The 23,789-nt window shown below is 41.9% G+C and overlaps 1 protein-coding gene across 1 annotated transcript in view; it reads right to left on the minus strand.

The window, feature by feature from the left end:
- The window catches only part of PPARGC1A (PPARG coactivator 1 alpha), a 373,145-nt gene extending 357,240 nt beyond the window's left edge, over nt 1–15,905 (minus strand). Inside the window, 1 exon segment of the mRNA XM_037390465.1 lies at nt 15,623–15,905. Coding sequence (XP_037246362.1) covers nt 15,623–15,709 — 87 coding nt within the window. The 5' untranslated portion in view covers nt 15,710–15,905.
- Nucleotides 15,906–23,789: the final 7,884 nt, after the last annotated feature.

The raw sequence follows: 23,789 nt of genomic DNA on the forward strand, positions 1-23,789 counted from the left end.
TCCCACTGTTTTCACCTCAAATCTTCCCTAGAAAAGGCACTTAATTCTTACTCACTTAGTACCTCTCCCTATTTAGTGCTTTTACAGCAAATGTAGGCTGAATTCAGTCTCTTGAGGCTGCAGCTGACCCAGGCTACCAGCCCTACAGACCTCTAGTTGCTCACCATCACTTCCTGATGATCACCCAGCATGACAGCACATCAGTACCGTACCGTACTGTACCCATGCTTTCAAAATAAAGGCAGGTTTGCTTGTAGTTAAGATTCCTAAGAGTAGAATTTTTTCGACATTCATATTAATTCAGGTCATTTTGAAAGAACCAGGTTAGGGAGAAATTGCATGTGCAGTTAGTTAAGCTTGCAAATTCAGATGAAGGGCCTGCTGTCACAAAGGCCACACTAACACAATGGGGCAGTAACAGCCAGTGACTGGCACAGTAACTGCCTTAGCAGATCTGACCGCCGACTTACACCACACTGAAACCACTATGGGCCATGACTGATGCTAAAATACATGGATTTGCCTTTTTCTTGCTTGCTTGCTCTTGAGCCTGTGCTGCTCCTCCTTTGTGCCACGACCAACGTCTGTGTAGCTATAAGGTGAGCCATGTGCAAGAGGTGAATGAACTTCAACATGGAACACTTGCACCAGCATAAACGCAGGAGGCGAGATGGGAGATGGGGCCACCAAGGCCATCTCTTTCAGAAGCAGTCCTGGCTGAAAGAGTTTGAAGAGAATGAACTACTGCGTATCAGAGAACTAATGCATCCAGTTCATTTTCAGATATACAGTAATAAATTCAGCCCTGGCATAAACTGACTTCTCAAAATTGGATCAGAAGTTAGTATATTTCTTCTTTTTTTTTTTCCCCCTCTTCTTTTTGTGTTGAACTAAGGGGCCAAGAATATTCTAAAGCTTTATTTTGTGGCAGGGTGGGAGGGTGTCCCTTGTCTAGACCAATTCTGAGGACTTGAATAACTAGAAATGTACTATCTAGAAAAAGATGGAAGTATTTTAAAGCTACATGGGGCATACAACTTGCTGACACACAGACACATTAATATTATGCATCATGCATAAAGTATTCCTCCCACATAATACTTTTATTACTGTCTCTTTGGTGCAGGCACTAAAAGTGTAACCATGTGAAAACACAGGTACAGTCTCTACAGATCCAAAGTTATTAAAAAATGCTCATTTACACACTATGAATGTAAAAGTTCCTGCTCCTCCCAAGAAAGGTATATTAAGTAACATATTGCTACATGCACGTATAACTTAACTAGTAGACTGGCATCTCATCACTAAAAATACCCAGTAATTTTAACTCAAATATATGATGACACCAATTGTTCAGTAATTACACATCTGTAGAAGACTTTCTGCAAGGCAGCTGATTTATTACAGCATGACTTCCAGATCACAAAATTAAGAAGATACTACAGAAGAGCACATTAAGTGCATTAAAAGGGGAGATATTACAAAATACAATAAGGAATTAGCATAGATGTTTCTCCTGAGTTTTAGCAAGGATTGGTGCCAGGCTTTACACTAATCAGCATTTAATCAGATAAAATGATGATAAAGTTAGTAGACAGAAGTAAGATTGGCAGAAGTCACAAAGATGAAGGAGGCTCATTTAATGAAGTATGTTTGGATAAAACAAAGTACTAAGGTGCAGATGAATGAACAGAAAATTTAATGTGCATACAGAACAGTAGACCATATCCTGGATAATCATGACTTGGTTAAGACAGCAGGTATTGAAATGCACAGGTTACACCATGTGAACTCTCATCGTGAAACTGCAGCTAAGAAGAATTGATTTGAACCTTGAATATAAAGAAGAGAAGCAGGTAAGTGAATTCTTCTCTGTAGTACTGAGAGCACTGGAGAGACAAATAGTGAAACACTGTCTCATGCTTCCGGCATCTGATTTTTCCTGAAGAGACACCAAAAAATGGGAAGGAAAACAGAAAATCATGCAAATGTACTTGAAGTCTGCAAAAAATGTCCTCCAGTAAGAGTCTTAAAGAGGTCACTCTGATCAGTTTAACAAAAAGAAGACACAGCAGTGTTTTGAGTAAAAGTGTTTTTCTGAGGGAGAAACAAAAAGATACTGAAGGGCTTCCAAACCTACCAGGTCAAGTCATACAGGGAACCTCTGCCTAGAAAATTAATTTTGAACAACTCTAATGAAAAACAGGGCTTCCTAAAGAATGTAAAGAATGAGAATGATTAACCACTGCAGGAAGTATCAAAAGCTTTACTGGATACTTGATGCCTTCCTTCAAATAAATACTTAAATTCTGGAAAGCATTTTTGTCAAATAGAAGTCAAACACTAACCACAGTTTTCAAGAGGTAACTGGATAATCAGTAATGGCTGAATCACCTGGTCAAACTCTGTGGCTCACACTGTGGCTTTACAAAATCATATTATTCTCAAAACCAAATCTTCTCTCTTTCTTCTACACATGCAAATGTGAAACATAGAAATCACAAAATTACAAATACCATCAGTTCTTAAGATAATTCCTGAAAAGTCATCTTTAATTTGCTGTATATTTTACTGCTCAGGACAACTAAGGAATTTATCACCTTAGCTACCTTGGTTGTATCTTTTCATTCAGACAACGTTATCTCCTTGTCTCCCACACAAGAGCCATGCTATTATCAAAGTCTTTCTCACTAAACAATTATTTCCTTTTATGATTTCTTCTGGCTGATCAAAGATAAGGGCTTACAGTGAGCTTGATTAGTGTTGCAAACAAATATGAGTAATACTAGAGTAGACATAACTAAGCTTAAGTAATCAGCACTATTAATAACCTTTTGATTTCTAATCAAATACAGCTCTGACTTTTGCTGCCACTTTGCTTTACATCTTCTAAACTACAAAACAATTAATATTTTTCTAAAATATTTCTCAATATGCCAGCCCTTTTATTCTTTTGTTTGCTTTTTGTCTTATACTTTGTAATTCTTCACTAAAAAGAACAAAACCACAAAACCCCCTAAACAACAAATCTTCTATTAAAAAAAAAAGGATCTACACTTTATACTGCCTTCCCTGGTGAAAAGATTTAATTATATACCATAGTATGAAAATTTTCATTTTTTTAATCTAATAACATCCCTGAAGACAGCAAAATCACATTTACTGATATTTGCATTAAAAAAAAAATCCTCACTTGAGACATGCAACTGGGGCAAAAACCAGTACATAGTGTTAATATCTGACAAAATAATATGCAAAAATAGGAACCTAATATGGCAAGGCCTTGGAAACTTGCACTACAGGCAGCACTGCCACATCCATTCTTCATCCTGGGCAACTACTAATCCAAAGGCAGACAGTCATGCTGCTTAAGCAGTGGGCAATGCCCCTTACAGAAGACACCCAAAACCACTGCCCAGCTTCCTGTGCTTTTAAAACAGGAGAAGTACATCATCTCTTCATTCTCTGCAAATCCCAGATAGGCAACATCTTCTTCCAAACATGCAAAGCTTTTCATTGAGGCTCTCTAAGAGGGAATGCATTCAAAGTACCAAGTATGTCCTACAGTTGACAGGATAGTTCAATCTACTCATACGAGAAGAAAAGTTCAGTCGTTTCATGGATACATACATTTGTGATCTCCACAAGTGTGGGTTGTTTTTTTTTATATAATAGTCTTCCTGTGATTATTCCAAATACTCATTTTTTCACATGGGGAAAAAACTGCAAAATATATGCATAAACAATCTTTTTCTGTTTACATCTGTAAACTTACAGTTTACTAGCTTACAGTTGCAGTACTCTTAGAATTCTAAGTTGAATCTGCTAAGTGATTTTATAGTCCATTTAGACATGAAGGTTTAGTGATAATTCTGCAGACACTTCTGTACATCTAGGGTTTTAGCATGCAACACACTGCACAGCCCTAGCATACCCACAGTGTGCACAAGGAACATCATCCTTCTTTCAGGATGCTCTAATGAATAGCCTTCCATTTCATGTGATACTTATTTGAAACAAAAGTAACAAAAATTAGACAAGTTGCTGCTGTTGATTTTTTCATCCTTCTCCTTTTATTTTATATAAGAATCAAGAATAGAAAGAGTAAAATAACCCCAGGAAACTAAAATAGTTTCTTCACACAAAAAGTTGCCTTTTCCATAACTGTTGTGTCTACCAGCAGACTTGAAAACAGACAGACATCAGTGTTAAAGGTACAAATCACTGTGCTAAACACAAAAGGGAAAAGAATGTCTGCTGAAACACGGCAAATATTTCCCAGAGTTTTCACCTAGAGAATTCCTTTCAAAGACAAAAGTCAAAGATGAAAAAAAATAAAAAATTGATGAGATGTGTGAAGTATTGGCCCATACAGATCTGAAAAGACTGTAAGCTGCCTTACAGAACGGCCAAATAGCAATATTAATACACAATATGCACTGATAAACTAGTCATTTTGTTTGCCAGTTTTGTCTCAACTTTATTAGTTATCCAGTTAAGAGTACGTATTTCTTCTTTTCATTTTTAACATGGTTTTAGGAAGTAATGAGGCAATAGGGAGGCTCTTTTTGCCATGGGTATGCCCAAAATTTTCCTTATAATGCTGTGTGTGTTGATAATCTGTTCAACTTCATGCTCATAAAAAAATTTATTTTATAAAGGCATCCTGTAACCCCATATTAAAAAAGAAAAAAAAAGAACCAATTCATAAACCTCCCTTAATTAACTTTATTTCCCAAAAAAGCCACACATCTGTTTTCACAGCTGGAAATGATTCAACCATTGGTAACCAAAGAAAAGCTCCAGTGTGTTAAAATACTCTAGCCAAAACCTGGCGCTCCAGCAAAGACAGCTACTATGCCAGCACAATCTCAGCAGCTGTTAGGACAACCTTTATTTACACTGAAAGGGCATGAGAAACCCTGATGCTATTACTACTAAACCAGCAAATCTTATTGGAAAGACACCACTGGTTGAAAACGGACAATGCAAAAGCACAACACGCATTTTACCGATCAAGCAGATTATAATTATGTGAGAACAGTGATGTACAATAATCCACTCTCTACCCACTTTTCTACACCAGATTCTGCAGGGCTCAGCTTCTGGAAAAAAAAAATCCTTTGTAAATTATTTTAATACAACTGTTATTATGAGTGTCAGAAAAATCAATTAACAATGCTGCCCTAAGTCTTCAGAAAAAAAAGGACTTAGATAAATAGAAAAAGATTATGCTATTTCTTTTACAGCATTATTTTTATTCTGAAAGTGACATCAAAGAGCCACAACCCCCTCCTTTCCTGCCCCCCCCCCCCTTTCTTTTGGCTTTGACATCACACCAAGAGAAAAGTATTCCTTTCACGGTTTCTTGTATAGCTGGAGCATCCAAGCTGCACACTTATCACTTTCTATCCTTGAATATGAATTATTTTAATCCTCCAGCAATTAACAGTCTTTTGGATGAAAATAAAAAAGGCTAGAAGTGCAACCTTACCTTTGTTGTGTTAATTTATTTGGTCAGTAGTTCATTTACTCATTGTTTCACATGGCTTAAATATTTAAGTGTGTGCATGTCCTACTTACAATCTTTCTTTTTTTACCATTGCATGTTTTCAGCCATCTTTTTTTTTTTCTTTTTTTAAACCTTGCTTATGATCCAAAAGGAGTTTCCCGTCCTTAAGTATCTTTCATGCATGGCTTTCTGTCACTGCACGTAATTTTGCATTTTAACGCACTACCTATTCATTTCATCACAAGGCTTTTTGCTTCGGAGAAGAGGAATCATCTTCTATTTGGAAATCCATTTAACAAAGAAAGACACTGAACTGCCAATGAACAATACTGTAAACATTACCAAGTTTCCTTGATCTCCTCATTGCTTTCTTGCTCCCACTGCCATAATTACCATCAATATTCCTAATGTACTGAAGTATGGGAAGTACTTGACAAACAAAAAGGAAAGAAAAGTTCCCTGTCCTTAAGATATAGCTAAGGCCCCAATCCAGCACACCACACACTCATTTTAAAATTGTAAGTAGCTCCCTTGACTTCAAGTGTTTACAGTTGAGCAATTAAGTGGTCTGTTGGATCCAGGCCTAAGCAAACTATGAGCATATAGAGACAGCAGACAAAATATAGTAAGAAGCTTCATGAATAAAAAGACAAAAGTTTACCAGATACATCAAGTCACAATATACTGTTGGACTTCAGAAAAAAAAAAACACCTTGAAAACAAGCATCTGAAGTGAGTTACCTCCTTAGACTGAGTTTTTGCAATCCAAATACACCTCTGACATTGTGAATTGCTCAGCCCAGGGACCACATGACGACTGTGGATATGTTTTATGAAGCCACAGAAACATTTCTAAAACCAAGTTCCAGCAACCCTTCAGGAATAATTACTACAAACAGACGCCCATTTTAAGCTTCAAAAATCCTCATCGCAAATAGACTCATATTCATACAACATTCACCTCCTGTCACAGTCCAAGACAGTTTGTTCAGAAAGTAAAATAGCCAAACAAACAAGACTTTTAGTCAAAATGAGAAAACAAGTGAATTTCCACAATGAAGAGCTGACTCAAAAATAAAATTACAAGAAAGTTCCATCCTAAGCAACTGGTTCCATGGTCTCAAAAGACGACTAAGGCTGAATACAGCACGCTGAATTGCTAGATATGCTATTCCCATTCTATCATTTTTTCCCCTCTTTATTACCTGACTTGTAATGTTTGTTAGTGGAGCAAATAAGAAAAGATATCATTATATTTTTTTCATTATTAGAAGAATAAAAAGTTACTATCTGACCTACAGACAGATCAACGTATAGCAGCAGATACCAACCTAGAGTAAAAAGTAACAGACAAATACAGTGAAATGCAACATTCAGGGTGACGACTGGGTTTTGGTCAGCTTGTTCCATGGTCTTCCAGACACAAGTGAGTTTATCAATTTTTAATAATTAGGCAACAAGTGGTTTCAAGAGACCGGGAGAAGAAAGCTTACATGATCTTTCCACATGGGTTCATGTTTTCACCAAGTAAAAGGCAAAAGTACGGGGATAGCAAACAAGTGCTGGTCCGGAGAAGCAACCCAGAAAGCATCAAATCTAGCATCTGTTGTAAACAGAAAGAGATGGTGCAAAAACAGGAAACAGAAAAGATAAATTATGCAAAGATTTTAAAAGGACAACAAGAAATTTAAAGTCAAAAGCCCTAAATGAGGCAAAGTATGGGCTTTGATTTGGTGGGGACAGAAGGTGGGGGCAACCAAGAATCAATGGATGCAATGGGATTACCAGGGAAGACTGAGAAAAAGGCTGAATTCAGGTTGACAGGAGGTGATATAGGTGGTGGCTTTATGGTCAAAGCTTTAGGGGATCAGAAATAAACATACATGCAAACCAGTATGTAGAAAATCATCAGAATTCAGACAGACTCCTTGAAAGGAAGGGGTTGGATATGTTGCTTGGATTATGTCCTTTAGTGATATGAAGCAAGTTCTGCAAGGGGAAGAAAATGAGTAGGATTCTGGACTGTTTCTCACATTCGTTTTGGCTGTGGACTGGTATTTTTCCAAGCATGAATAACTGTATAACACAGAAACATACCATAGCAACTGACAGTGAAAACTTGTTTTGTGAAATTTAAACTAGTAAACTCATTAAAGCACAAGATATTACCTCCCCCCTCCAGTACAGACTTACAGCACTCACTCATTCAAGAAACTGTAATAATGTCCCTTCCTCTTCTGTATCCTTCTAATAACCAGGACCACAGGTTCATCAGTTTAATCACAAGTTCAAAAGTGTCAGAAGAATTCACACCAACTTCAGCAGGCTTCGGATACAGCCTAAACCACATACTTTTCATTCTTCTCTCCTCTACAATTTCAGTCTTGATCTACTAATTCCAGAATACTGTGAAGCTCTCTAATCATCGTCATCATCAGCGTGATTTGTAGCTCAGTGCCCCCCTTCTGGAACATTTATACAGGTGAATATACATGAGTAAAGCTTCAGACAAGGACTACAGAGGCAATCTGCAGCTTTAAAAAATGCATATATTATGTGGCACATATTTTGTGAGGGGGACGGTTAAATATTCTATAAACAATTACTAAATTGTCAATGGAATTCAATAAATGTTGTTTTAAAAAAAACTAATTATTTGTTACAATAACCAGCTACTATTGCCATTTTGTATGTGAAGGTTTGTAAACTGCTTCCATTTGAGAAGTAATTGATTCCATTTTTATCATTTCCTCAAGTTTATGTCGTTGTTCACATCCAAAGAGATGATAACATCTATTTGCAGCAAATTATACATTATAATTCCTCATTCAAAAGCTGTAATGGAAAACAAAATGCTAATTTATGCTGTAAACGGAAGTACAGAATCATAATCACTCATTGTTAACATTAGGAACTAAATTGCTCTTGCAAATAATAAAATGGGTTAAAAATGTGGAGGGCTTTTGTGAGCCAAAGTACCAGTGCCTCTTACTCACTCATGTGTTATATTACAAGTGATCAAACAAACCTTTTCTCCTCATGCCAACACAAACTAACCCCTTTTGAGGGAAAGAATAATGGTCCTATGATTGCAAAACAAGGATGTATGTCAGGTGACCGTTCTACCCAGGAGTCTCCAACCAGCTTCTCAAATACAGGCTTTCATGCGCTCTCTGCTAGGTAAACTCAACTACGTGCAGAGGCTGTCTACAATACACAAGCAAGCAATACAGAACTAAATGTAAGACCAGAAGAGCCAGACAGCTGACGCTGAGGACCTGACATCTACACTATACCCTCTGTACCACGCACTTTAAGGTGCACTTTGTTTGATTATTTAACTTCATCCTAGCTCTGGTCTCATCTCATCAGTTGAATGCCTATTTGTAGCTCAAATGCACTAAGGGTATTCCTGGAACACATCTCCCAGTTCAGTGCTATCCAAAAGGAATTCCGTTTGTTTGCAACAAATCCAATCTACAACGCTAACCAAAGCCCAGCAGAGTCAGGATGAATGCGGCATGCTCCTGCTCCCAAGAAAAGTGCTAGTGTAGACACATCATTTCAGGTCCCAGTGAATTCATATGAAACCAGGAGTGCCCAATTTCTCCTTCCAAAATTAGGACCACAGTGTCACAAGTACTACATCCAGCGCAAGGGTCACTCGGCTACTAATCTCTCTTCACCTTAATTTTACCTTTGGAGTAGAGACAGTAACACACGACTACTTAGCAGAAGAGGAATCTCAATTGCCACTTATAGACAACACAGTCTAAGAAAAAAAAACGCTGTAAAATTACTGGGTTTCTGTCCTTTTTAGCAATTTTACAGTCCTATAGGTTTTAAATGTACAAGGAGATATGCTCGCACAGCAAACAGACACATCAGAGGAAATGAAAAAACCACGACACATTAGGACTGTGCACCTGCTCTTCCACGTTTCATTAAGCCTCTACACCTAAATGTACGTCAGGTTCTCTCCTACGTGCATCCGTTGTGCTGGTATCCCTCAGTGATACCTTCTGGTCATGGCGAGACAAACTGGATCGCAAGCATCCACACTGCCTCAGGAAAAAACATTTAAAAGACCATTAACTTTTGGTAAATTAGATCAGATTATAATAATCTAAATGATAAATGCCAGATTTTTTTAACATGCATATATTTGTAAATAAACTGCCATTTGTAAACAAGCCTCTCCTAGCTTACATTATGTACCTCAAATCCCTGTAAAATAGCAGATTTGCCAGCTTTTTTCAGTTATTAGTATTAAAAAAATACAATTATGTAATCAAAAATTGAAAATTGCCTTTTAGGTGACCAACAGAAAGTTCCACTGCTTCATGTAGTAAATCATTTTACTGCTGCCCTTTTATATTTAATACCCTTCTGCAGTACACATTTATCTCTACACTAGCAAAGTGTACTCATTGATTTCCTATGGTCTCTCTGGAAGAAGGTTCTGCTTCCCTGATGATGAGTACAAAGGGTGGATGACCCCATTCTCATTCCAATGCAAACCCTGCACTTTTACATTTCTGCTTAGACCACATGAACATTTGACCAGCTAAGAACTCCCTGCCCTCTTCCTACAGAACACATTGCTAGAACTACTGACATTTTTGCCTGAACACAACTGTATTTTTGAAAATCCCGTCTTATGTATAAAGCACTAAAATGCCTTAGTTCATCGCAGCCATAACTGTAACTTACAACTTACACATGGACTTTTCTTCTAAACTAAGACACAAAAATAACATCTTGCCCATTTTCTGCATGCGATTTAAATTCACACTTACTGTGCTCTACTGTACCACTATTTAGCTGTTTTGCCCTGGGGCACGAGGAGATGGTGTGTACCCAGTTTAAACTGTGCTTTTTTTGCCACATGAGACTGTCATCAGAAAACACTTCTCAAAGTTACTGTGTTGAATGATCAAATACAATATTAATCTCTGAAAGAAAGAGAATCATGTTTAACTTTTTTTTAGTCTATTACCTATTTTATTAAACTACATCCTCCTCATTATCCTTCTGTGTATCTCTTGCTGGGATGCTAAGAAAAGAGGTCTCTTCAGTTTCACTTTCATTTTTGCTATGTTCCATTTTCACAGCTTTGTGTGCCAGCATACAATACCCCTTGAGTATAGAAAAGTCAGGAAAGATTCAAATCCAGGATTAACTGGGGTTTTTTAATTACCAAGTATTTTATGTTAATACTAAACCAGGATTGATGTTTTTTCTCAACTAATTTAGTATTGACAGTGTCCTTTTAATTTTCAGAGATGTCACAAGCTTTGTTAAAATATAGCTGAAGCTGAATAATGGTTTTATTCCAGTGGTTTTCACAGCCAAATAAGGTAGAACAACCAACCGAGTCTTTTTCCATTAAAAAAAAAAAAAGTCTACAAAAATCATGAAGTGCACTGCCCAATCTTGTGCAGATCGCTATAGGGTCTCTCATTCAACATTCTCACACACATACTTAGTAAATGCTATACATGTGCAGTGCATTAACACAAACTCATCCAGCATATTTCCAAACCTGCAGAGACTCCAAGTTCTACTATTCAAATAACTAAAAAACCAACAACAAAAAATATCCAGAAGTGATGGGAACAAAAATAAGTTAAAAAGTCTCACCGGCTGTGGGCCAAACTGAAACGGCCATTGGACTTACTCTAGTTAGAAGAAGAAGATGCGTAGAAGCAATATACTACACAGTCCAGCTCCCCAAAAATACTGGCAGAAAGCTCTGACTGCATTGGGGTACTTCTGTCCCTGGGGCATACATAAAGACAAAGAGCCAAGCCACAAAGTTGGCTCTTAGCTTAATCTTTCACCGACGTGCTTATATCCACAGAATACCATGAATGTACTGCCATGTTTGAAAACACAGGACAAAGAGATGATGCCAGGTAACAAGACCTCAGCTGAGTGTTGCAGGGAGAAAAAAAAAAAAAATCTCTGAAACAATGGCCATGATCAGGCAGCATACTCTCATGTTACTTCTACACTGCAGGGATTTTCTTGAGGTCAAATTAAAATAAGCATCCAGATAGGTATACCTTAATCATAGGATTTCATTCACGGACTACATTTCAAATTGCTTTCAAGCATTTCCCAACCATATAGATTAGTAACACAACAACGTATCCAGTTCTGGACTAGAGAGTGAAAAATAATTAATACAAATAATGCTGCCAGTTCAGCATGGACAGGTTATGCCCAAGAATATTACTGCTCTTGCAAGGCTGAATACCCTCTTTGCAGTACTTAGAAATAGCTGTTCTTTCCTCATGACTACTAATTAAGGAACAGATGTAAAGAGAATTTCAGTAAGCCAGAGGATACACTCAGGACATTTCCGGCAAACACATATTCACAAAATAAAGAACTAAAAGTAGAATATTTGTTGACAGTCTAAAAATGCAGATCACAGAATGAATCAACAGGAAATCTTCTGGATATTCCTCTGCCTCAGGTTTACACACATTGGCAAGACAATGCAGGTAAGTTGCTGCAACAACAATTCATAGTTGTCAGGATTTAAGTCTACAAGTTTATCTAGTCTAGAATTTAGCATAATGCTTAAGTCCCTGTACTAAAATAACTGCAAAAAAAGACAGCAAACTTCAGGAGAATGGTCAGTCTTCTCGGAGTTCTCCTTAGTAATAAAAAGTCTTATTTATATAGAGCCTTACTCTCTAGAAGACTGCCTCAGAAACTGATTCAAAACAGACTTCATAAAGTTTCCAGGCATCATTTTTCCAATACAAGCTTTCCTCTGATGCACTTTGGAATTTAATATACAATGGAAAAAGCTCCTTCCAAGAATATTACCAACAAACCACACATATGATCTTGTGCTTAAAAATGAACTGCAATAATGCATCAAAAATATAAAAGTTCAAATGTATCTCTCAACCTTCCTGCATTATAAAGCAAATCTTCTACCTCTGCTTTCAAAACTGTCAGATAGTATTTTATGCTTCTAGAAGAAATCACTGTTCTCTTTAACCTGACTGGTTCCATTACTAAGTCTTATTTTGATTACCTATACTCTCATTAAATTCTTGAGAAGGCAGGAAAAGATTCTTTTAGTAAGCTATGGCTGAACCGCTACTGATACTATACAAGGGATCCTTTTACCTCATACTAGATGTTGAGAGTGCATCATATTGATCTAGGAATAAAAAACCTATTTTTCCGGTAGTCAACCCATCTTCTCATCTCAGCACTTTGTTTCAAAGTTTTTCTGTTTGCTGTATTGTTTTAAACAGAGTATACAAAACAAATTCTATTTCAGCTACGTTGCTATATTTAGCAAGAAGAAATGGTTTGCAAGCTTTTTTTTTTTTTTCCCCTGGATGCAATTCAGGTAAAAACACACACACAAATATGGCTGACTGTCAAATTTAAGCCAACTCTGCCTTTTTAAGTGTTAAAACTTGTAAGAAAAATCTATTTGCAGCAAAATCCCATATTCATTTTGATTTCATATTCAGACTAACATCTACTGCTAATCCTCGGCTGGTGAATTTGACTGATGCAAATGCTAACGTAATACGCAAAAGATGAAAATAGAAAGGAGCCTTGAGCACCAGAAAGAATACGTATCTTAAAAATTCTTCTCATCTTTACCCTGGAAGGTCTTGCAAGTTCATCTGTTCCCATTGTAATGCTATATAATGATTACACCTTCTTCCAAACTCCTTTTCTAATCATGCATATTTAATTCAACTTTGTGTATATATCCTACAGTTTATATAGTCCTTCTATAAATAGACCTTCTGCATCCTGAATTGCCTCCCCCGTTTTCCCTCAGATACAGTTCAACATTGGTATTTAGTACAGATCAACTCTGGATTTGTCAGTAATTCTTCCTGCTTCCATTGTGATACGGGCTTCTCTCCTGAAAAGCAATGTAAGGGAACCTATCATTTCACAATGCCATTCTTTCATACAACTGTTTCGCTACAGAATGAAACTAACTTTAGATAAAGGAACTGGTTTAAACCTGATTTTATTGTCTGCGTTCCTAACCATTTTCCTCCTCCGATGGTTTCAAAGGAGTCCTCATAGAGGGGGGAAGAAGAGAAAGAAAAAAAAAAAAAAGAAAAAAAAAGCCTGCCTTTTATACCAGCCATAAGCCTTTCTAAAATCCCAGTTACTTGCGCGGACTCGGTATTCCGCAGGGTAACGTGCGTTCTGTGCTCATGCAAACGCACCGGCAGCGGTGCGTGCAGCCGGTGCGCACGGAGCGCGGCGGGCCCAGCAGCACCGGCCGGGCAGCCACCCCGCGCCGTAAGCGCGGAGCAAACTTGAGCCGCAGCCACCGCCGGGCAGCCGGGCGCGCCGTGCCGCTGGGGAGCGGCTCCGTGAATGCGGGCGGCCCCCCGGCGGCTCCCAGCCGCTGCCCGGCCCGGCCCCGCCAGCACCGCACTGCCGGCGGCCGCCACCCGCGCACCTGCCCCTCCCGGCGCGGGGCCGCCGGCGGCACCTGACGACTTCATCGCGCCAGAGGCGCTCCGGCGCGCTCGGGAGAGCACTGAGCGGCGGCTCGGGGCTCGATACGTGCCTCTGCTCCCCGCACGGACCCTCCGCCCCCCTCCTCAGCGCAAGCGAGCCTGGCTCGCTCCCCGCTAGGAAGCCTCCCCCCACGACTGGGGCGCAAACTCGGCAGGCGGCTTCACCCAGCACGAGGTGCGGTGCCTTCCGAGGTGGGCCCGGCAAGTACCCGCTCGCACCCGGGCCACCAGAGATCAGTATTTATTTATTCGGTGCTGCCGGGGGCCACCCGGCTGCCAGGGGCCACCCGGCTGCCAGGGCTCCGGTGTCCCGCCGCGACGGCCCGACCCCCGGCCCCGCTGCCGGCGGGGCGCCGCTCCCCGCCGCTCGGCGCCGTTAACTCCTGGAGGCAGGGCGGAGGCGCGGCTTCTCGACCGCTCGTTGTGAGGGGTAACCTCAAACTGGCGACTGCTACTTTGGGGATGTCAGTGTCCTGGACACCGGTGCTGCGGGGCCTTCCGTGAGCTTAGCGGGCACTGCTCCCCGCAGGAGGGACCGGGAGGCGACCCCCGCCCCCCCCGAGCCCCGGGCCGCCTGGGGGGCCGCGGGCGGGTCTCCGCCGCCTCCACAGCGCGGCGGTGCCTTTCCCCCGGGTCGCAGCCCGCTGCCGCCCGCTGCCCAACTTTTCCTGTCACGCCGGCACCAGCAACCCCCTTCCACACGCACGCACACACACCGATGTAGTTTATAAATGACAGTTGCCTGTAGACTTTCACCAGACAAGCAGCGGGGGCAGCAGACTACAACAGTTATTTAATTAAAGACGCTTTAGAGGCTCCCAGAATAGCTCTCTACCTCCGAGGCGCGATTTCTGGTTTCTCCCCGCTCTCCCCCACCGCCCCGCTGCCGCCCCCCGCGGCCCGAGCCACGGCGCGGGCGGGAGGGACCGACCCGGGCGCAGGGGCCGGCGTTACCCGGCTGCGCGCTCTGCATTGCACAGTCATCAAAGTTAAGTACGGGGGGGGGGGGGGCGCGGAATCAGAAGGAGAGACGGGTAAGCCGAACTATTTTCACCTAGGCAGGATCCGAAATTACGAGGCTGAACGCACATGCAGCCATTGCTGAGGGAGAGGGGCACGGGCGGGAGCCAGTCCCCGTCGCTCCCAGCCCGTCAGCCGCACGCCGCTCCCCCCGCCTCGGCCAACTCGTCTGGCCGCCCTCAGCGGGGACCCGCCGAGCGCCGGGGGCGGCGGCGAGCGCGGCCGAGGGGGGGCTCGGGGCCGCTTCGCTCGAGTTGCCTTGTGGTGCTCCGAGTTGCTCCCGCGTAACGCGCAGCGCTCGGCGCAGCACGGCTCCCGCTCCTCGGCCCTCCTCCCGCTCCTCTTGCTCACGGGAGGGGTGGAGGCGGAGGGAAGGGGGCCGCAAGGCGCACGGAGAAAAGGCCCTTTTCTCTCGTTCCTTTCCCGAGTGCCCCCCACGCGCTGAACAGGCACACTTCCAGACCCTTCCCGCACACACCGGCACCACCTCCGCCTCCCCCGAGGCGCCCGGCGGGAGCAGCGGCAGCGAGCGCGCCCCGCGGCACCGGCCGCCGCTTACCTGGTTGTAGGAGGTCTCCCAGGAGGAGGTGTAGTTGTAAAAGAAGGAGGAGAAGCAAGCGTCTTCCGACAGCCCGCAGCCAGCCATCCTCTGGGCGCAAAACCTCTTCGGGAAGGCACGCAGCAGCCTTCGCGAACTCTTGCCTCTTGCGCGATCGCCGCCGCCGCCGGTGCTGCCGCCGCGGAGTGTGCCGACAGCTTCGCCCTGGCGGCGGCTCGCGCGGTGCGTGCGAGAGGGAGCGTGCGGGAGCGAGCGCGGCTGGAGGTAGGCGAGGGCAACGCGTGTGCGTGTGTGTGTGTGTGTGTGTGCCTGTGTGTGCCTGTGTGTGTGCGCGGCTGTTTGTGGAGGCACCGAGGCGCCGGAGCCGGCGTCACGTGCGCGCGCTCACCCCGCTGCCGCCGGGGCCGGGCTGTGCTACCGACCCCGGCACTGAATCACCAGCGCCAGGCGCCCTCTCCATCCCCACCCATGCCCGTCCCCGCTCGGCAGCGCAGCCTGCGCAGGGAGACAAGGGGGCGCTTGCAAGGCCTGCGACGGCACCGCGGCGGGGAAGGAGCGGGCAAGTGGCGACGCGCGTCCTCCCCCGCCGCGCCGGGGCAGCGCCGCCACGGGCGGGCCCGCCCTCCACGGCCGCGGCCCGGCCTCCCCCGCCCCGCCCCGCCCCGCGCCGTGCCGAGCCAAGCCGTGCCGCACCGCGCCTGAAAAGTTGGAGCCGGGTTTCCAGCGTGGGACCCGCGGCCCGTGAGGGGTGTACGGGAACAGGCGACACGCGGCACCGCAGCCCGGTCCCGGGCCGCCCCGCGGCGGCTGCCTGAGGGGGCGGGGCGCCACCTCCCACCGGCGGGAAACTTCGCCTCAGAGTCCTCAGCGGGTCCCCGTCTCGTCAGGCACCGTTTCCCTCGCTTTCTCCTTTTTTGGGTTGTTTTTTTCCCCCCTCAGCACCCCGTTTTCAAGGAGCAGGAGAAAGGCGGAAGGTTATTTTTTTATATTTGTTTTTAAGTGTGTCAGTGAGCTCCCTCCTGCCCGTGCCCTGCCTCCAGCCGCCCGCGCCTGCCGCCGCCCTGGCCACAACGCCGCCCTGCAAAGGCGGCCCAGGTCGGCAGTGCCGGCCCGCAAGCCCTCCTCAGGTTGTTCATCGGGCATAGCGAAGCCGCACTGAATGTAATGATTTTAAAATGTTTGCCAAGCAATCAGCAGAAATAAATTGGATTATGTTGACCATGTTCCTAGGCTATTGCTTACAATGATTGCACACCCAGCACCCTGAGCACAGTCCTCTGACAAGGGGAATGTTTTCCTCATCGACTAACACTGATACCACAAAACTCAAAGCAAATAACGTAGGTGTCAATTCTTTTTCAGACTAATTGTTCTGTTTCTTGTAAGAATTATATGTTTTTCATTTTAAAAAATATTGGTTTTGCTTGCAAGTCATAACTGGGAGGGCCAGTGGTTTGTTGAGCAGCACCCAGCACAGTCATAACATCCCATAGTCATCAATGGAAAAGGCTAGAGAGTTTTCTGGCACAGCTCTGATCAAAGGCCAACTGAAGCTCCTCACTCCCCCTCACCTGGTATTTGAATGAAACCACTATTTAGTAATACCCATTAAATCCTTTGACCATTCTGTTTGTCAAGGAAATCTTATTTTCTTTAGTCTTTGAATGCAGAATGAGCATGGAATGCCATGAAACACACCTGAGTGTAGCAGAAACTCAGCTTTTTGATGTGAGTTGACTTTATTTGAATGAAGACTAGCCAAGAATACCTGAATTCATCATCCAGAGGGACCTCTCTGACAGGCAGCTCTCTTCTATACGAGGTCAAAGAGCCTTTCATCCTGCCCTAAACCAGGTAACAATACAGCAGGAAGGATCCCAGCAACAGACTATGGAAACTACATCAGAAACAAGGTGGTCACTATGTCCACAATGATTTGTTTCTCGAATTTCTTCAGTGTTTTCCTTCAGAGACTTCAGCCCATTAAGACTGTTCATCAGTGGCCCACAAAACTTCATGTGGTTTAACAATTTATTTCAACTTTCCAGACAATAGAGTTCTCACTATAAAATTCTCTGTTTTGAACCAAAATTCCTACGTTTTGAACCGAAAATCGTACAGTTTGAACTCTCCTTTCTGTTTCTCTCCCCCCCCTTTTCTCCTTTTGTTTCTCTCCCCCGCTGCCCCCCCCCCACCCCATACCTGACGTATTTATACACTTCAGTAAGTGACATTTACCTACTTCCTCTCTTCTAATGACAGACAGACATACTATCTGCCCCTCCAATGCAATGTTCTTTAAAAGTCTTAAAACAGATTATGGGTTCTTAAATGTTTGGGGGTTTTCTTATCTTTTTCCTTCAAATATTGTTCCTCATCCTGCTGTTAACCATTTGCTCTAGCTCAAAATCTCTTCATTTGATGTTCAGAGAGTTGCCGCTGGGGGACCATCACTGGTAGGAGGTTAAGCTTAATTGCACAGTGATCAGTTACTAATAGAGATCCAGCTGTAGTCTTTTCTTATAGCTGTGAACTACTCTGAACCTATTCAAGGCCTCTGCAGAGCACACTTATGCTGCCAACAAAACAACATCTGAGAACTTACTTACAGTGTTATGTATTGCTCCTCCAGACCCTTTGTAGATGTTTTCAGTTAACCAGCCATTACTGAAATGGCTAGTAATCTGTTTGTCTATTGCATGATTTAGCACACTAACATCATTGTTACTGTGATGTCGGTGATGAAGCAAAAAAGCTTTGTATGATACTTCTATTACTATAAGTATGTAACCAAACATAATAAAATTCACAAATACCCATTGTCTAATACCCCATCCCAGTGTGCTAACAGCTCCACAGAGAAGGTGCTAAAGCATATTCAGTCCTGTGGGCAGGAAGGAGTAAAGTGGAGGTAAAATAAAATAAACTGTTGTAAGGAACTTGGAACGAATGGATTGGTGAGGGGTGGAGGAAACAGAAAAATCCAGGAAATGTTTGAATAACAAAAGTAACCTCAGGATAACCATTAATATACCATCTGTGCTGAAAGAAAAAGGCCTGGTGCAGGTGGAACAGAGAAAATTACTCAAATCTCTTCAGAGATGCACGCAGCATACTACTGCACAGTTAGGATGTGCCAGAGTACTAAGTAAAAGCAAAGCAGCTAGAAAGGCGTCTTGTTAAATACAATCTAGAATTTAATTTAGTTTGCTCTTTGCTTCCATGTTTTCAACTTAAAAGAATTTCAATGTCCATTAAATAAACAAGAAACTGTTTTGGTTTGTTTTTTGGGGGGGAGGGCGAAGGGCTGACTTTTTTATCATGTTATGATTTGGAAGCAAAAGTAATATTTCTTTAAAATGAAAAACACATAAAAATGCAAAGCCTGTCTGGTATGGGAATAAGGTGAATCTGGGTGTAGTTTTCAAACTGAGACTGGTCCTGTCTTCTCACAGACAGCATAACCCCCATTCCCCTGAGGCTAGTACACAGAGACAAGATGAAGGCCATGGACTGCTCTTTGAGCCAACAATAGATCTGGTATCACCAAATGCCAGGTTTGGGGAGAGACATCTTGAGGAGTAAGTGCACCCCACTGTTCCAGGCAAAAGCCAGAGCATCATGAAATATTCTTTCTTTTCTTTACATAGTTCTCTCTTGAGAAATTCTCTGAAAAGCAAGGCTTCTAGAGGTCTTTGGTTTGAGAAGCATATGGAGAATTTGAGACAGAAAAGAGATTCATCTTCAACTTACATGTTCCATGTAAGCAGACAGATTTGTATCAGAGTGGTCCCAGGGGGATCAGAATTTGACTCCGCTGCAGCCTCTAAATTTAAGATGCTGCAACACAAAGCGGTATTCCATGGCTGTACAATTTGTTCAGGCAGTTTAGTTGTCCCTCCAATAATCAGTGTAGCATCTCAACTGAGTGCTGTGGTTCCCACTATTTTTAAAGCTTGCTATCATAAATACCTCAAAATGTTTTGTGGGTACTATTCTTTTATCCACCATAGACACTTGTTTTTTCTCAGGTTTTCAGCATTAGCAGACATCTAACATCCTTACTTTACTAGATTTTGTTAGCTGAAAATCCCTTCTCACAGGGGAAAAGCCTATATCAGATATTCTAAAATAAAGTTAGAAGCTGTCCCTGTATCTTATTTGCATGTGGAAAAAGAAGACTATTTCTACTTAGCCTATTCATAAGTACATAAAAGCCTTTTAAAGTCAATTAAGACAGTCCATAAAAATTAAAGAGGAAAGGCTTTAAAAGTCCAGCTTCCTTAGCACCTTCCATCAAATGATTTCATTTTGCTTTATGAACACCTCTGGAGCTAGGCATTACATCCTTTTAATATTTGAGGAGATCAACAGTTTAAGTACCAGACTCTTGGAAAAGTCAAGCAACATTGTTAGACAATGTTTATAAAAGCTATTAGCCCCGGAGGAGCAAAAACCCACTTACAGCAGAAATATGTGGAGATTCCAGAGTGTTTAGGTTTCTATTTAACTTTCAAGATTACTTGTGTCTATAATACAAAAATGTAAGATTAGACATAACTGACAATGAAACCACCAGTGGATGAGAACACTGCAACCATGGTCACCTTCAAAACATCATTTCAGTGTTCTGCTTTTTTTTTATTGAATTCTCACTGTATTCTAGCTAAAATCCCGATGTCCTTTTTCATGTCTTCCCACGGCTAGACCAGTTCCAAGCTACCCGAGAGACCTGGAGAGCCCAGAACAAATTCCACACCTTGGATTCACCAACCTCAACTGCAAGAGCTACGTGTGCAGATTTTCCAGTATTAGCATAACAGATCGAGATTAACCAAAATACAGTTTTTCTGAAGTATCCCAGATAGCACTCCCAAACTTCAATTACACACCACCATTCAAAAAATACAAGGTTCTGCTAAAAGAAAACTGCATTCAGAAAACTGAACATTGGTGATCAGAAAACTGACACTTTCCATCCACTGAATGGTGGTGGTATAGGAAGTTATGTCCAGTATACTTCTCATGATTGCATATACCACTGTAATACTGGAACCCTTTCAAGCAGTGCACTAAATTAGGTGACTAATACCTCCCTGTTCTCCCTCTCATCAAAAAGGCAGCGGTATTGTGTTGCAGTCTTTGCTGTGTACGGTGAAAGAAGAAACTCTCAAATAAATGGTCCTTGCAATGAAAGTAGAAGGTTGATGAGATTCTAGATGAGTATATTAGTTACTGTTGCAATTCGTTATACCGTCTTACACTTAGCGCTACTGCACGCTTACTGCACAGACAAGCTTTACCCTTATTTCGGAAAGTTCGGTTACACCACAGAAATAGCTGGCACTGGCTTTGGCCCTCATGGTCTTCACCCCAGAGTTGAGTCCAGGCTGTTAGGAGTCTTGGAAAAAAAACCAAAACTAACCACCACCCCCCCCCCCCAAAAAAAAAAACAAAACCACCCAAACCCAAGACCTGGAACAGAACTCATTCTTGTAAGTTTGCTAGATGGTGAAGATTCCATACACCATTGTGCTTCATCCAAAAGAAAAAAAGATAATTGAAGCTAGATGACTGACCCCTAAGATAGGATGGCAGCTCCATGAAAAAGAGGACAGTAGAAAAGTATTTTTTTTTTTAAATACTGCTATGTGAGACCATCAGAAATGAATACCAAGGCTCTCTAAAGCCATCTAAATGCAAAGACCAATGGCAAATATACAATTTCAGAGGAAACGGTACATTTTCCAAAATGTTTTGATCTTGCTGTCAGTCTGTTATTTGCCTTGCCCGAGTTCAGATTCAGTTGCTTGCTCTTCATCCATGAGCTAATCCCATCTAAGCATTGGGTCATCTCGATAATTGAAGTTACGTGAAATAGGCAACTGAATGAAGTAAAGCTGATTATTTAAAAAAGAATGAAAAAAAGTGCCAGGAGTTTAAAAGCTAGATTACATGAATTTTTGCTCATCTCAAAAATGCAGGAAATTATTTTCCTTGAATTCTGCAAGATCAAGTGTGCCACTGATTAAAACTTTGTCTACTGAAGTGGAAGAGCAGAACACTGATGAGTTTGATTGTCCTGCAAGCAAGATATTTTCAATGAGACTGTTAACAAAATGAAACCACTATGATAATTTAATTCCTAGTTCAGGCCTTCCAGCAGCTTTTCAACGTGAGTAATCTCCATCAGTTCAATACCCCCAAAATTATAAATAACCACCAGTGAATACATGCCATTCAAATGTAGACAGGCATGAACTTATGAGGTAGTTTATAACTTTTATAGTCTCACCACCAATTAACAATGTAAATAAATTACTAAAGCCCTATCAGATTATAATTTCCCCAAAATGACATTTCTGTGATTATGTTTCCGTGACTTCTGTGATTATAGTTATGAAGTAACTATATGAAGTAACTAATCAAAGGGGAGGTGGGGAATCCTAGAATAACCCAAATTAGCAGGAATCATAATGGTTGGCTTGTCATGAGTCTCTGCCTCTAGTGTTAAGTATCTTTACATCTGAGCAAAAGCCCACAGCTATTCTGCCTGTTTCTGGATACATTCAGATCATTAGCAAAATACTGAGTGATATAAACAGAGCAGACTCACCACTATTTTATCCATCATTTTAAAGATGTCATCTAAGAACGAATGTACTGAAAGATATGATGAGATCTCTTGTCATTGCTCAGATAATGAAAAAGAGGCTTCACCGTTCAGCGCATTATGCAAAGCTGATTGATAAAGAGTAGCACCTCATCATCACAAAGTATATTGCAGACATGCAAAATATTCGGCTACTCCTCTGGCACTATACACTGTACTGTGTGGGGAGGAACACGGAGGAGAAAGGAAGACAGACCCCCAATCATACGCTGTAGAACTCAGGGAAACTGCATTTAACCATCTTTTGCGAAATTCCAAGAAGCCTTGAAACAGAAAAAGGTCTTAAAATAAAAAGATTAGTCAGGATGAGTTTGGTACAATGCTCTGGGTGATGCTCTGTTTGTGTTGAGAAAGGAATGTACTCTGAATAATTAGAAGAGATAAGGTGGGCACCTGAAGGAGATCAGGAGACCATCAAGTCAGGAATTTGTTGAACAAAGAAAACTGAAAGGTCTACTCCACCTAGATCCCACCTATTGTGAATGGAATGATTGGGTGTCAAAATCAAATGAGTATGTATGCAAAGATGCTGTGTAACCTCTCACAAAACTGTATAAAATACCTAACTTTTCACTGAAAACTTTGGAGCTAGTTTGTCCAGTGCGAATCGGCTAGCTCCCCAACGTTGCACGAAATAAATACCTTTGCGCTTAAAGACGAAATTCGTCTCTGAGCAGTTACTCTGTGCCGTTTTGGCACCAGCGTTGATCAATACAGAATTCCATTTTTACAGAAGAAATGCCGCAAAGAGGCAGCAAACATTCAGAAATAATTGACAGATTATTTCAGAAGGATTTGACAGATCATTAACTTTTGATTTCTTCAGTGACATCATCCTATTTGATCCAATTAATAAAAACAACCCTCACTAAGAGAAAACCTAGGTAGGCATTTTTTTGTACCGAACACGGTATTGCAGCTTTTGTAAGCACATGTTCTTTCTGTTTACATATCGTCCAAAATCAAGGGAATGAACAATCATTTCTCTTAAACCAGATTGAATTGCATGCAATGGAAGGCAATTAGAATGTCTCTGCAAATGTTTACTTTTTAACGTTGAAGTTTCAGAAGTAGCAAGAACAAAGATTTGCTGCTGACTTTGTTGCTAATTTAGGAAGTTCTGTTCCGAGTCTAGAGTCTAGACAACCCAGCACTGATAAAGTTGTTTTTATAATCAGTTTGATCAAGAGACTGCTAAAAAAAGCAAATTAATTTCTGAGACCTCACAGTACCTAATGGGAGATCTAAACATTAGTCTCATATCAAGCCAGCAGACTACAAACTGTTGGATTCTTAAGCTTTACTTGCAAAAATAACATTCATAGCAGACAATCGTGTGAAGAACAAACATCATTAGGAAGATCATGAAGTAGGCCATTACCATTTCATATAATTAAATATTTTCCTATTTGCTTTTCCTTTCGTAACTCTCCTCCAGAAACAAGCAGGATTTCTCCAGGCTGCAGAAAAATCACCGCTCTATCACCACATTAC

This window comes from Falco rusticolus, chromosome 1, assembly GCF_015220075.1.
Source record: "Falco rusticolus isolate bFalRus1 chromosome 1, bFalRus1.pri, whole genome shotgun sequence".
Lineage (NCBI taxonomy): Eukaryota > Metazoa > Chordata > Aves > Falconiformes > Falconidae > Falco > Falco rusticolus.